The sequence below is a fragment of the Podarcis gaigeae genome, assembly GCF_964106915.1.
Source record: "Podarcis gaigeae genome assembly, chromosome: 5".
NCBI classification, from domain to species: Eukaryota; Metazoa; Chordata; class Lepidosauria; order Squamata; family Lacertidae; genus Podarcis; species Podarcis gaigeae.
In genome coordinates, this window is record NC_139681.1 from 19,050,977 (window position 1) to 19,066,135 (window position 15,159).

General features: G+C 46.9%; 1 protein-coding gene and 1 long non-coding RNA gene across 15 annotated transcripts in view; one reads left to right on the forward strand and one right to left on the reverse strand.

The window, feature by feature from the left end:
* Window positions 1-9,719, reverse strand: part of KCNMA1 (potassium calcium-activated channel subfamily M alpha 1) — a 545,541-nt gene extending 535,822 nt beyond the window's left edge. For 2 of the 14 annotated variants that reach the window (XM_083738264.1, XM_083738263.1), the window contains exon 1: window positions 8,361-9,496. In XM_083738264.1, coding sequence (XP_083594390.1) covers window positions 8,361-8,717 — 357 coding nt within the window. In that variant the 5' untranslated portion in view covers window positions 8,718-9,496. Of the gene's footprint in view, window positions 1-8,360 lie in introns of all 14 variants that reach the window. The other 12 variants (XM_083738259.1, XM_083738256.1, XM_083738262.1 and 9 more) reach the window with 10 other exon arrangements.
* A 1,673-nt stretch (window positions 9,720-11,392) lies between these two features.
* Window positions 11,393-14,949, forward strand: LOC310844395. Its single transcript, XR_014564078.1, has 2 exons — window positions 11,393-11,436; window positions 11,468-14,949. It is a non-coding gene; the product is annotated as an uncharacterized lncRNA (long non-coding RNA).
* Window positions 14,950-15,159: the final 210 nt, after the last annotated feature.

Here is a 15,159-nt window from a genome sequence, read left to right on the forward strand (position 1 = left end):
CTCCATGACATTGCAGGTCCGAGCCACAAGCAGTCAGGTGCACCTCAGGTCACCCTGACCTGGGTTCTGAAGGTGCAGTGCAAACAGACCTGCTGGAAACATCACAATAAATTCAGACCAGTAACCACCGATATTTCCTTCCAATGCCAAAACATCCAACTCCACAGTGCAAAATGAACATAATAGTACAAACGGGCAGTGTTTTATGGGACCTTCAACAACATGCCTGGAATGTGAGGAGGGGGCTTTCCCCCTTTCCCTCCCACCTTGAGGCCTTTCCTCTGCTGTGCTATATTAGTGGGATCAGATTTAGGGCTGACAACTAGTTGTGAACCTGAGCATTTGATTACTACACAGTAAGAGGAAATTGTGGCATGACAGTAAAGGTAAAGGGTAAAGGGGATGACTCGGGGGTTACAGCGCTCATCTCGCTTTATTGGCTGAGGGAGCTGACGTACAGCTTCCGGGTCAGGTGGCCAGCATGACTAAGCCGCTTCTGGCATGACAGTAGAGGGAAGTTAATCTACTGTTTTCTTATCTCTTCGATCCACCGCCACCAGTTTTCTGTAAATCCTGCCAGTGCATAAGTCCTTTGGGGTAATTATTTTTCTTTTAATTTACAGGTGTGTATACTTCTGCATACCAATGATACCCAGGTAGAGACCATTTGCTTACTTTTGGGTAGTCCTGTTTTGCTTCCAAACAGATAATAATAATAATAATAATAATAATAATAATAATAGGAGTAGTAGTAATTTTTTTATACCCCACCCACCTGGGCAGCTTTCAACAGAATATTAAAATACAATAATCTATTAAACATTAAAAGATTCCCTAAACAGGGCTGCCTTCAGTTTGGGTGATCATGTGATCACCCAAGCTCACAATTAGAATGATTATGGGCCATCTGATGTGCTATTCCTTGCATTTATACACTTTATATCACAATGTCATGAGCAACAACCCAGGAATAAGAATTCATCTAATTCCCCAACATTTCCCCCCCATTTTTAGATACAAACCAGGACCCAAGTTAAGGGAAGAACATCAAACACAATACATATTTCTCCCTAGATCATACAAGCAAACAGTACTTCTTAAAATTGCACAGTTATACTTTTAAAAACTGACATTAATAATTCAATTCATATCTTTAATAGAGAAATCACCAGTTATATATATATTACTCTGCTCTGCTGACTGAGCTATCCCAGCTACAAGTAGGGAGTCACACAATTGAATACTTCTCTATACAAGGGGTAGGGGGCCCCTGCACATGGAATGGCTATGTAGACTCTTCCCCCCCTCCCTGACTTAAATGTTCAAGAAAAATTTGGATTTATTTTTTTGCTTTTGTAGGAAGGAACACTCCGTTATGTGAGCTCCCACCTGCAGTTTGAAGCGGTACTTCCAGACAAAGGTTTATCACCTCTCAGTGAGAACCAAACTACATGTTATACCACACCAATGGTTTATCTTCTGTCTATCCTTAAACTTAATGCAGCCACAAGGAAGGAGAGGCTGCTAATTTGAACAGGGAAGTGGCTTAGGGATTTTCAACTCTGTTTCCCCATCCTATTGTGCCAGTCTAAACCACATACCCCCTAGCTGCTATTTGAGAAGAAATGATAATGCAGGCAACTGCATTCCACCCACCAGCAAAATGTAAGAAAAGGGTGAGGAGGGAAGGGATTGGGATAACAGTGCAGGGAGGGAAGTGTTAAAATGCCTCCAGGTTGCATGTGAAGTCCAATTAGCAGTTCCTTTCCCTCACTATAGCTGCATTTAGTAAAAGCAAACAGGGGAAGATTAATCAACTCCTAATCTCCTGATGCAGCATGCAGTGAGAATAAAGTCATGGGAACTAGGCCCTTATGTTCAAAATGATGCCTCCTTTAATAATAATAATAAAAACCACACTGTATACAATACCAGCATGCTTTGCCAGGAAAATGGCCAGAACCTCTCTCTTTCTTTTTTCTCCCTAGTATGTTCATTTGTATGATTTGCAAGGAGGGGGATTTTATGTGGGAGAGATTCAAGCATTTGACATCTTCCCACAGACACATTCACAATCTGAAATGGTGCAGCTCAGCAATGGATAATGTGGGTCTTCTTTGGCTGATCTGCTTCTCCCTCTTGTATGGAGGCAGTGCCTTAAATCCCAGTCAGCTTTCCTCCACCTGCTGCCCTCCAGATGTTTCAGACTGCAGTTTCTATCATCCCTGACCATTAGGCACATACTGCCTGTGGATTATGAGAGCTGTTTTTATCACGTATTTTTATGCTGTGAACCCCCCCCCCCCCCCGAGATCTAAAGATGAAGGGTGACACTAACTAACTAACTAACTAACAACTACTACAACACCACGGAATTATTAGCACCTCTCCAGGAATCGTTGGGGGAATTCTGTGGAGGGAGCCATGATAGTTACATTAATATAAAGCTTATAAAGAGGTTTGTATTGTAGAATATGCTCCCTGCCCCAACAAATACCCTTAAAAGTACAACTCTGTTTAGAAAATCCAGGTGTCTTTGAAAATCTCCCGCTTGCTTTCCTCTGCCCTCTGCCAGACAGACACTCACAGATCTGAATTTGCTTGCTCCCAGGCATAAAATCATTTCTCCACACGGCGGAAACCAACCCTCACATAACTAAGATGTGTGGGATTGAAAGCAAGGGGTGTCACCCAGGAGTGAGCATTCTTATTTATTTTTATTTTTCGTTTCAGCTACTTTGTATTTCCTTTCACACATTGGAGGGCCAACCGTTCCTAAATATTGTGGAAGTTTTTGCTTTGTTCCATTCCCTGTTGGAAATAAACCTTACCCATTCTCCCTTTCTTCCCTTTCCATTATATCATGGCATCAGAAACCTTAAGGTGCAAAGTATGCACAACTAAACAAGTTATTTGGGCAGTAACAAGGCAGAAAATCAAATAAGCGGGGATTTGTGTAGCCCCTTTAATGGCCAAAAAAATACAACAACAAGAAATGAAATAATATAATTTCCTGATTTTTAATGACACCCCAAAACACTGTCAGAGGTGCATGCCTCAATTTGCCTAATGTTAGGGCCCTGGTTGGGGCTTCCTAACATATTGAGAAGATGGAGCATTCAGAAAATTAGAGAAAAGAGCTCTCACAAGAGAGGAAACTGAATGCATGCAATATGGTGCTTTCAGTTTTGAATGAGAAAGCTCCTTTTCAAAGACAGTTTATGAAGTGTCAGCTATTAGCTTGCTCAGGGGCTTAGGGAGGGCAGCATGCCAGGAGGAGTGCCATCTCTGCAGTTTCTCTTGGACTTTAAGCACAGCACAGTACAGCACTATTCAGCCACCCTGTACAAGTGGAGATGTGTGACTGTCCAGATTTATCAACGACTCTTTGAGAGACGCTGCAGGGTTAACTGACTTGGCAAGTGGGACATACAAGAGCCCACTCAGGCTGTAGAAATTGCTAATACTGCTGGACGTTCAAAGGGTGGAAACTTGTTCCTACAACCGAGTCCACGAGGATGACTTGGCAGGATGACCTGGCAACCCACAGAAGAACTATAGGTACTTTGTTCAGTTCTGTAACTTTGGGATCAGGTGCTCAAAGGAAATATAGGTAGTGCTGGTAATCATCTCCGAACAATTTCTGGGTATTTGCTGACTTCTGGACTCCTTAAATATGTTTCTTGCAACAAACAAAGGAAAGCACTTGAATATATTTATTAATATATGAAAACATAGAGAGAGGGAGAGAGAGAGATAGGAAACTCGTTCAGACCTATCTAGCTACCGTATTTGGCTTTCCTTTCTGAGGAGCCAGTTCTCTTCAAAAATATACATTTGTCATCATATAAATAGGGATGAGTGTTACAACCCCAACAAATCTTCCTTTCCAAAAACTCACATTTCCATTTCCCCTCCACAAAAAGAATCTCTTCAGCAGGAAAAGGCTATTGCTGTTATTTACTTAGCAAGTCAAAATGAATTTTAAAGCTTCAAAATACCCCATAGCTTATGATAGCATGCTTTCCAGAGTAAACCCAGTTTGAAATGATGGCAATTCGTCTGCTGGAAGATCGCAGGCACTTTTAGGAAACTCTGAGCATTCTACGACTTAACTACACATACTTGAGCCCCCCCCTATTTTGATGGGATTTAGATGCACCTAACTTTCTCAAGGTTGCATTCATAATTGACACACAGAGACACACATACATCCCTACTTCATCACCACTTTCAAATTAAAAATAAAAATGAATCCACGTTTGCACAGCCAGGTTATGCCATATCTTGGGGGAAGCAGGGGAAGCCGATAGCTGAATGTCAAATCATGACAGCAACCTAGCAACCATATATATTTAAAAGGTTTGGGTGCTTTTTGTGTAGCTGGGTGCCAGGAATAGCTGAAGCAGATCTATTCTTCCATTCGTAATCCGAAAAATGTGAAAAGGGGAAGGGAGAAACTCCAGCTGCTGGTCTATTTTGGAGGGTCCAAATAGCCTGTCAGATGCCACGTTAGCAAATATAGAGCATTAACAATGTTTTAGCTAAAAAGAATTCTTACAAAGACTGGGGTGGGTGGGGATCCTCATTATACTCTGTTTCCTAACCTTCAAAATGGGATGGCATTTTAAGCATATTCTACCTTCTGGGTAGCTATACGTAAAACTGGAAGGGGAAATCCTAACAAGGCAGCTGTAAGCCACATTACACATTGTTTGGAGTAATCCCACTGAGCAGGAAATGGCTGTTGGCTTCACTGTTTGCCTTGACAAGAATCTCAAATCCACAGTGGGGAAATATATTTATTAGGACCTACCCAAGCCTCACAAAATAATCAAGGTTTTGAGTTCTCTAGAACTTTTCGTGAGGCTATGTATTAAGCAAAGGGGGAGTGGGAGGGGGGTGAGAACGAAAAAGTTGGCATGATGTTAAAGTCCTTAGCAAGAGTCAAGTCATCCCTTTACAGGAAGTTGGCAGTGAAGAGGCAACACTTTGCTTCCCTGAGACGTCCCTTTTGAGCTCTTTCTTGATGGATTTTTTGTTAAAGCTGACATGCTCCAGGTTTTAGTGGGCCTCTAAAGGTTGAGGCGGAAGGGAGATGGCAGGGTTGGCACTGCTCACATTCACTGGGCTGATTCACACATATCTGCTCATCACTTGATGAGAAAGGAGACGTTTCACATCTCAAATGCAACTGAGTCCATTCACATGCCAAGCTGCACATCTGGCAATGGCATGCGTGCACAAATGGGCCCAGGGAGGGACAACCAAGAGGGTGTCACCAATGCAGAAGGATAATGATTAGCCAAGTCAACAGCTTCACAAAAATATATATGAAAAATAAGCTGCCTTGAGACAACTTTGTTATCATTTCACCTTTCAGCAGTGGTTGCCCCCATCGCCCTCAGGTGTACGGGGAACAGAAGCAGCACGAACCAAGAAATCTTGCTTACACCAAGTTCCATCATTTGCCATATTTCATGGAGAACCTTTTGCCCTCCACATGTTGCTGAACTACAACCCCAATCACCCCAGCAATTGGCAATGCTTCAGGGGCTGATGGGAGCTGTAGTTAAGCTACATCCAGAGGGCCAAAGGTTCTGCATCACTGGTATAACACATGAAACATTGGTGACAGGTGTGGATTTTCCGCAGGTGTTGGCTTTCCAGTCTTATTTTTTTACTCCTAGTCTCACAGCAGCAGAGACCTACAGCCAGTGAGCAGGAGATGGATTCAGGCAGCAAAACGCAGCGGCTGGCTGACTTGCTTAGTGTAGCTCATGGCTCAGTATGGCTTGTTTTGCGTAAGTGGTATGGGACTTCTTTTGCTCAAATGGAGGGCAGAAGGCTCTAGAGGCAGTGTCTGAACATCATGGGACTCAGGCTACATTCCTGAACACAATGAGGCTGCTTAAATCCTACCAAAGTCAATGGGATAGGAGTAACCCAACTATGCACAGGATAGCCACCGACTGACCCAGTCCAGAGAAATTTACATAGCAATCCTTTGCAAGTCTACAGAAATCTAATTCTCACTGTGTTCCATGTGCTTGCTCCCTAATAAGTGTGGTTTAGGACTGCAGTCCTAATTGTGCTTCCGTCCCACTGAAATCAACAGCACAAGTTAGTTGTGAGCTGCCATTTCAGTGGGTCTCATGAGAGAGCAGCTTTCTCTGGATCAGGGACAATATTTCCAAGACCAGCCCTAGGTCGGCCGTAGCCCAAGTATTGGAGCGTAACACACAAATGCAGAAGTAAATTCCATTGAAATCAATGGGAGGCTTGCACCAAAGTAGCTGGAGAGACCACAAAATATTCGGCCCACTGCAATCAACCAACATAAGCCTTCCTGCACAAGCAACAGGCAAAGAAACAACAGCTGTGTGCTTCTCTGTAGCTCCCTGCTTCTTTCAGTGGAGCTTGCATGGGAGTACCTCCTCACAGGATTCTGCCCAAAATGTGTTTTCGGACAGCCGAAATCCCAAATGTCTTGAGTTAACTGAATGCAATGGGCAAGGGTCCCATGGATTTCAGAGAGGGTGAGATACTCAAAATCCTGGTTCCTGCGATATCTGTGTGTAGATACAGACCTGTTTCCCACAACCACCTATTGCTCAGTTCTTTTACTTGACAGTTTTCAGCAGTCACCTTAAGGGGGGCAATGTGGCCTGGTCTCTTCCACAACAATACTTCTGGCAAGCTAAAATGTTTCTGCCTCTACAGTGCTTATGGGATTCTCTCTCCATGGCAGATGACAATTCCACATGGATTCTGCTTACAAAGAAGGGCAGAAAGAGCCATACAGAGTGGCTCAATTTGAATTCTGACCTTACGAGGAGCAAGATTTTGATGGAAGTGGGAAGAAACAGGGCTGAATGAGAAGGGGTGGGCAGTGTGTGATTGTTTCAGGAATATTCACCCATTTAAATGTCTTTGTGTTCTGTTTGCATCTATTTTCACAGTCTGCCATCACTTCTGGCAAGTATTACAAATGGCAAATCCCGAATTCCCCCTTTCCTCACCAAAACGCTTTCACTGTCATTAGACCTAACATAAAACTCTTGAATTGGATTATACATATTCTGAGTTACCATTTGTAACTTTGGGGGCCACCGCATCCATGTTGTTAGCTAGTTTATCCATTGATTTGTTACCACCTATGGCTAACCCAAACAAAATGTGATTTGGACATAGCAAAATCGACAGTACTTGCTGTTAGAAAGGCAAACCCATCCGAGCGCAAGAGAGACCTGGCAGCAATAATAGAGCAAATTGGGTATCAAGTTTATTACTGCCAAGGTATGTTTCCTTCTCAGCCTGTTTGTGTGAGGTGGGGAGGAGTAGCTGAAGCCATCATTCAACAAGGAAAAGAGGAACCACCACCACTGTTCTGAAGACTCCCTGTCCACTTCAGACAAAAGAAGTCTCAACCTTTGAACCTCAGCTCACCCATGACCACTACTGAACTGCTGGTCCAACACAGTTTTATCCAAAATCTGAGGCTATTGCCTTTTGAGGATTTCTTTAACTTTTCATGCTGCAGCAACAACAACGAAGGGCCCTCCGCTCTCCTAGTACCAAAGCAGCAGGAGTCAACCTGGGGCAGCAAACACACAACAAACAACTCTTGCTGAACTGATGATGGTTAGAAGGCAGGAGGTTGAATTACTGTAATTGTGTTAGAGTAACAATAAACCTTTGATGTTACTACTCTGACTTCTATTGACGCTAAAACTCAATATATGGAAAACAGTATCAGAAGAAGAAGAAAGGGAAAATGGAAGGGGGAAATGAAGAGAATAGTAAACAAAGGGGCATGGGGGAAACATGGAGAAGGGACACAGTAAATTAGAAAGGACTAAAAGAAGTGAAGGAAAGAAAATGAATCTTCCCATCCCTTGCAGTTTACTTGGGACTAAGGCTGCAGTCCCTGAGTCCTTTGAAAGAAGGGCTTCTGAAGAAACAGGTTTAGGACTGAGCTGCATGTGACATTCAAAAGCACTTGCTCTCCTAAGCAGATGCCCTCAAGAATGAAGCCTCTGAACTCACTGGGACCCATTTCCCTGTCAACACGCAAAGGCTCCAGCTGCACGGTTGCAATCTTAACATACAGTTTATTTGTAAGTTTCCCTGAAATGAGATGCAAATAATACCAGGGATAGAAGGGCCGCTTCACACATTCTGCAGGTGTAAACCCTCACCTTCCCCCCACTCCACGGCCATTCGCAGCTCCCTGGAGAAGACAACTGCAAGACACACGAATGTGCGCGCTTTGCACGACCTCAGCTTCCAGCCCCGCACTAGGCAACGTGTGAAGCGGCCCTCAAGCGGGAGAACCCGGGAAGGAAGAGAAACGTTACCTTCTCCTTGCCCCCACAGTGACAGCAGACGGTCCACAGGTACTTGAGGGTCCTCCAGAGCAGGATAATAAAGAGTCCCCCGAAAAAGGTGACCATGGACGAGGCCAGGAAGGCCCACCACATGCGCTGCCCGCTGTCGCAGGGGACCTCCATGGTCATGGGGATGATGACCGCGTTGATCGCCTTGGCGGGCGCCGAGGAGGAGTCCGCGTTCAGGTTGCTGCTGGCGCTGATGGGGCTGTTCATCTTAATGCCGCCGCTGCCGCCGCCTCCTCCTCCCGAGTAGTAGCTACTGGAGCCGCTGGAGCCGCCGCCGCCGCCGCCGCCTCCGCCGCCGCCGCCGCTGCCATTTGCCATGGCTAACAGCGGGCAGGGCGCGCCGCCGGGGCCCCGGGGAGCTCCCGCTGCTGCTGCTGCTGCCGCCGCCAGCGCCCTCGGCCAAGCCCATCCCCAGCCATAGCGCTGCTCTTGGGCGGGGAGGCGCGCAAGCCGAGCCTCAGCGCACGTCCAGGCAGGCGGCCGCCGCTCGGCACCTCTCGCTCTGGCGCCCTCGCTGCCGCCTTCCAAGATTCCGGCGCGAGGGAACCGAGCGGGAAATAAAGGCGCCGCCGCCGCCTCCTCCCGGTGGCCAAATCAGCGGCTCCCCCTTCCCCCCACCCCCCTCCCCGAAATCAAGCCAGCAGCCACCCCTCGCGCCGGCACCTCACGACGCCCGCCACGAAGGGGAGAAGGCGGGCGGGCAGACGCGCGCAGGTCCCGGCCGAGATCCGGGATTCGCTCCTTGGTCGCCTCACGATTTGAGCGCCAAGGCGGAGAGCGACCCCTCGTCAGTCGCGCCCTCTCTCTCTCTCCACCGACCGGAGAGTGAGCCCACGCAGCCCTGCTCGTTCGGCGTCTCCCTCCGGCAAGTCCAGCCCCTTCCTCTCTCCTAATTCAGCCTCCTCCACTCGCCCAGCCGGGCTTGCGTCGTCGCTGCGGCGGCCGCCGCCTCGCCTGCCATCCTCGGCTGCTGCTGCTGCTGCTGCACGGCCGCCTCCTCCTCCTCCTCGCCGCCCGTTAGCAACGCGCCCAGCCCGCCGTTGCTGCGCGCCTCAGCTTCCCGGGCAGCTGGCGTAGGAGACTCGCCGGGCGCGCGGGAGGAAAGCGGCGCCTTGTGATTCGGCCGCTGAGGAGGCGGCGGTGGCTTCGGCTCCCCAAGAAGAAGGGGCTCCCCTCACGGTTGGAGGCCGAGCACGGACGGCTCCTGCCGGGCCAAGCTGCTGCCTGGTCTCGGGGCTCTCTCCAGGCTCCCCCTCGCCTCCTCCCAAACGGCCCTGCGCGCTTCTCCGAGGCTGCCTCGAACAGATGGAGGCGAGCGAGAGAGCGACGCGCTTTACAGGTAGCGGCGCAGCAGCGGCGGGAGGAGCCAAAACGCAGGCGGCCCGTGTGACCTGCCGCTTCAACAAGTCCTCCTCGCACCACACAGAGAGAGAAGGCGAAGGGCTCCGCGCGTTGCTTGGACGCGGAGCAATTCGAAGGGCCGTGGAGGCGGCGGCGGCGGCGGCGCAAGAGGGACGCGCAAAAAACCCTGCGCGATCCTGGCACTTGCTGAATGGCGTGACGCACTGGCTGTCACTCTCTTCTCCCGCTCGCTCCCCCACTCCCGCTCGCTAATACGGTTGGAGTCCCAATACACCGATGTTTTCCCAGCCGCTCTCTCTTTCTCAGTAGATCTCAGTGACTTGCATGCCTAATGGTCGGGTCGGGGAGGAAGGACCCCAAATGGCAAGAAGGAAAGGCGGAAGAGCAGAGAAATCGGCCTCACCGCACCCCGGCTCGCCTGTTTGCCATTCATTCTTTCTCTGTTTTCCTTCGTTCTCCATCGGAGGAGCAATGAGACATAGCGAGCACCCCCGAAAGGGACACGATCCCCGCCGATTCAAGGCTGCTCTTGAAACCCAGCGTTCGGCTGGGATGGTTGGCGTTGTTGTTGTTCTTGATCGCGGCCCAGATCTGAAAGCAATCTTTGGCTGAGGGCAGGGAAGGAGGCCGTGGGGTCTGGGAAAATGAACGAAAGCAGCGAGCCGGATCTTGTGCCAGGGTTGAGTTGCAGAAACAGGTGCTTCGCGATGCGAAGGGGGGGGGGTTGTTTTGTTTTGTGCGGGCTTTTGTCGCTCTCGCTTTTAAAGCGAAACACCCACCAGGATTTTATTTTTTAAAAACATCTTCGTGAATATGGCTCGTGGTTTTAAAATTGGCACAGATAGCAGGGTGGGGTGGGGGCAGAGAGAGAGAGAGAGAGACTTAATCCCAAAATGCAACAGAAGCAGCCTGGCAATGAAACCTACATGACATGCAGGGGGAGGGGAGAATTCCAGGAGAAAGTAAAGCCCATTGTCAACGTCACAGCGACTGGATTCAGCCCGAGTCTCCCCTCGCGCGGAATTCCCAAGGCGCAAAAGCGAGTGCGCCTGGAGACCATTTGCACACGCGCCCCTCCGCGCCATTCGCAGAGATCTAGGCAGATCCATCCTCTCGCTCCCTCTCTCCAGCACTAAACACCGCCGAGTCCGGCTGTGCACTGACGGACATGCTCTCCTGTTCGTCATATGTTTATAGCTCCTGCATAAAGCCACCATTATAAAATAATCGTTACTTAACCTATGACACGAGTGGTGTCCATTTTGGCATCTGTCACTGGGTTGTTTTTTCTTTCGCCTAAGCTGTCAGCTACTTGGGACTTTTACAGTGTTCCCTTTTGAATTATTGTGCAAAATAAAATAATATTATCTAATCCCCCTCCTCCACGCAGACAGGGAGTGCAATCCAGTGAGGGGTTCTCCTGCACAATCCCCACTGAAATCCCATTCATTTCTATGGTTCAACTGCCCATGAGATTGCAAATCCTGCCGGCAACCCTGACTCAGTTCTGTTCCCTTCTATGCAGGTCTACTCAGAAGTAAAGTCCATTGAATTCAAGGGGGAATCCAAGGAATTGCATCGTGAGCCAATCACATTACTTTACAGTAGCATGTCTCATTAAAGGTAAAGATAAAGGTACCCCTGACTGTTAGGTCTAGTCACAAACGACTCTGGGGTTGCGTGCTCATCTCGCTCCATAGGCCGAGGGAGCCAGCGTTTGTCTGCAGACAGCTTCCAGGTCATGTGGCCAGCATGACTAAGCTGCTTCTGGCGAACCAGAGCAGCGCACAGAAATGCCGTTTACCTTCCCTCCGGAGCAGTACCTATTTATCTACTTGCACTTTCACGTGCTTTCGAACTGCTAGGTTGGCAGGAGCTGGGACCGAACAACGGGAGCTCACCCCGTCGCGGGGATTGGAACCGCTGACCTTCCAATCAGCAAGTCCTAGGCTCAGTGGTTTAGACCACAGTGCCACCCATGTCCCCGCATGTCTCATTAGAGTACAACTAATAGTGGTACCCATAATGTTGCTGAGCTAATAAGGCTATGATGCCTTCGAAATTGTGAAGAGGTAGAGAGGAGCTGTCTTAGCAAAAGGAACCATTCATCTCTACCCTTTTTCAATAATGGGACTACTATGATGACACCCAGCTCTTTTTCTCCCTGTCATCATCTAAGACAGGTAACACTGTCTTAGATAATAATGATGTGGCTGAGGGTCAATAACCTGAAGCTGAATTTTGACAAGATAGAGATCCTACAGAGTGGTGGTTCCTGGGTCAAGGAAGTGATGAGGTGGCCTATTCTGAATGGGGCTGCACTTGCAGAGAAGGAGTGTATTATTGGTGTGAGGGGGGACGTCTCTTTTTTCATTACATATTGTATGCATTATGGTTATGATGTTGCAACTTACACTGGGTCTATGGCAAAGGGCGGGATATATAAACTGCGACTGCAACCTACTGTTACTACTAAAAAATAGTAAGGATAACTGGGGCCTTATTCAGTCTGCCCTTTATGTATACCATTCAGGATGTCCAGCTCGCCACTCCTAGAAGGGCTATTGGTAGGAAATGGGGTTGCAAGCAGTAAACTCCCATGCCCAGAGGGTGTGGAGATGGTGGATAATAGCCTTGGTATGAATTGATAGCTGTCATGCAATAGCATCTGGTGTGCAGCAGCTTGTCAAAATCAGAATAATATTCACAAGTCTAAAAGAACAGTGAAACGCTGGTGTTAAAATTCATGTTTAGATTTTGAATTTAAATCCCAGAATTTTAAAACTTTTCCCCATTTTTCTGCTTTTGGTTTGGTGGGTTTTTTTGGGGGGTGGGGGTGTCATTCAGCTCTCTTGGACAGTGTGACACACCAGTAGGGCAGCAGTGGCTGGCAAGGAGCAGCAATGTGAGGACTTTTAAGACTGACCATACAAAAAGAAAAGGAAAGCCAAATACAGTGGTACCTCAGGTTAAGTACTTAATTCGTTCTGGAGGTCCGTTCTTAACCTGAAACTGTTGTTAACCTGAAGCTCCACTTTAGCTAATGGGGCCTCCCGCTGCTGCCACGCCGCCAGAGCACGATTGCTGTTCTCATCCTGAAGCAAAGTTCTTAACCTGAAGCACTATTTCTGGGTTAGCGGAGTCTGTAACCTGAAGTGTATGTAACCTGAAGCGTATGTAACCCGAGGTACCATTGTAAACTTTAAAATGCAGGGCTTCTGGTTTGGGCCAGCCTTTCCCAAAAATTAACTAATGTTTAATTTGGTATTAGGTATGTTATTGCAATGATTCCCAAACTCCACCCCCACCCCCCATGGCCCACTTGAAAATTGCTGAGGGTCTTCACTGATAACCCAACGAGTTTTCTGCTTGTTGTAGACGTTGTAACACACTGTGCTAGATGTTCTATGATTTGGCTTCTAAATTGCATTTTTACAGACAAGTCATGAACCACCTGAATGAAGCTTGTGGATTATTGTGGTCCACAGTCCACGTTTTGGGAAGTGCTGCACTTATTAGGTATTTCTGCCCTTCTATCATAAAAACTCAAAACTTATCGCACCATTTTCAAACTCTATGGCTCCAATATTATACCCACTAACCTGAGAGCAAATTCCATTGAATTCAATGGGAGTGTACGGTACTTCTGAGTAGATGTCCATAGGATTACATTATAAAGCTGCAGTCCTATACATACTCACCTGACCCATTAAACACAGCAGGACATGCATAAGATTGTGTAGGACACAACTCAGAAACATTTCAAAGATTTTTAAAACAACAACAACATGCAAATCCCAATAAGGCTAACATTCTAAATAAGCACCACCCCACCCTGATACACTGAAAGCTGACCCAACTTACAGGATTTCTAGAGCATTCTCTCTCCTCTGCACCAGTTAATGAGCCCTAGGACTGAGAATCAATAAAAGAGGAATGCAAGGAGATAAACTGTGAATTAATAACCAGCCTTTAAACTAGGTCCCCTCTGCTTCTGCTCCTTCAGCTCCAAGGACATTTTAGCAGCAAGTAGACAAAAGGGCATTGCTTTTATAATCCTTGAATGTGGCTTCCGGGATGACAATTTTTGTTTTAAATTGACATGGTAGTAACCTGGTAGCCCTGTTCAGCAGTGACTGTACACTATCTAATCTGCCATGCAGTTGTGCATGATTTGGTCCCCGCTGAAAGGCAAAGGCAGCTCACTCACTCCAGCTGCTATTTAAAAAGGGGCAAAAGAAGCAAGAGCGAAACAAGACAGCAGGAAGACTCGGGAACCTCACAAGTGGTGTTGGTTTCACAAGGACTTCTTTAGACGGGCAGCAGTGACGGAAGGAAAGCCTTGACTATTTTAATGATGGTTTTATGCTCTTTAAATAAACAAATGTAACTGGGATGAAATAGCACACACATTGTGAAATCTCCCTCACACACACTATGGAGCTCCTTTGATGAAGGGTGGGGTGCAAACTTCATCACCTCTATATGCATATTTCCACTGATTCTCTTGTTTTCAGTTCAATGCTGCTTCAAGACAGCCATAATCCACATTAATGTTTTAAGCATTTGAATCGTGGAACTGTAGGCTTGAAAAGGGTCCTCAAAGCTCATCTAAACCAACGCCTGTCGATGCAGGAAACCCACAACTCCCGCATGCTTGACAGGTGGACATCCAGACTCTGTTTCAAGATCTCAAATGAAGGAGAGTCTGCCACCTTCGGAGGCAGTCAGCTGCATGGTTCTTCCCAGCGTTTAGTCTAAATCCTTCTAATTTAAACCCTGGTGCTCACTCTGAAGCGTGCCCCACTGTGTTCATTGAGGCTTATTCCCAAGAAAGACTGTAGCTTGGGAAGCGCTTAGCTTTGGCTAGGTTGAGCTCTACCAAAGTAATTATTCATTGCCAATTAAGTAGCATCTGAGCACTTCAGATATTACAGATGAACGATCCTATTAAATCTGCCATGAAAGCGCACAAGAGGCATATATAAAATAGTTTTCCCCATCTTTATTTTCTACAAACATAAAATCTTAAACCATGAAGTATTGAGATCGGGCTCAGCTGAGAGCTCAGTGAACAATGGAAAAAATGTTTCTCAATCATTCTTTTAGATTCCCATGGAGGTTTGCCAATGCGTTTTGCTCAGCTCTTCCTCCCCTCCTTCAGCAATTGAATAAAATAATTATTCTCATGTGAGTCTCTGCATTAATATTATGAAAAATCATTTTATACTCTAATATGGCTACGCTCAAATTACCTATCCAGACTAGGGGTTCAAATACGGTACCTGGCTAATGTCTTAAAATAGTAATGTTGACTAGATGCAGAAGCATTCAAATAAATTAGACTCTATAAACTATAAAACCAGTAGAAACATCCACGTTTCTACTTACAATATAC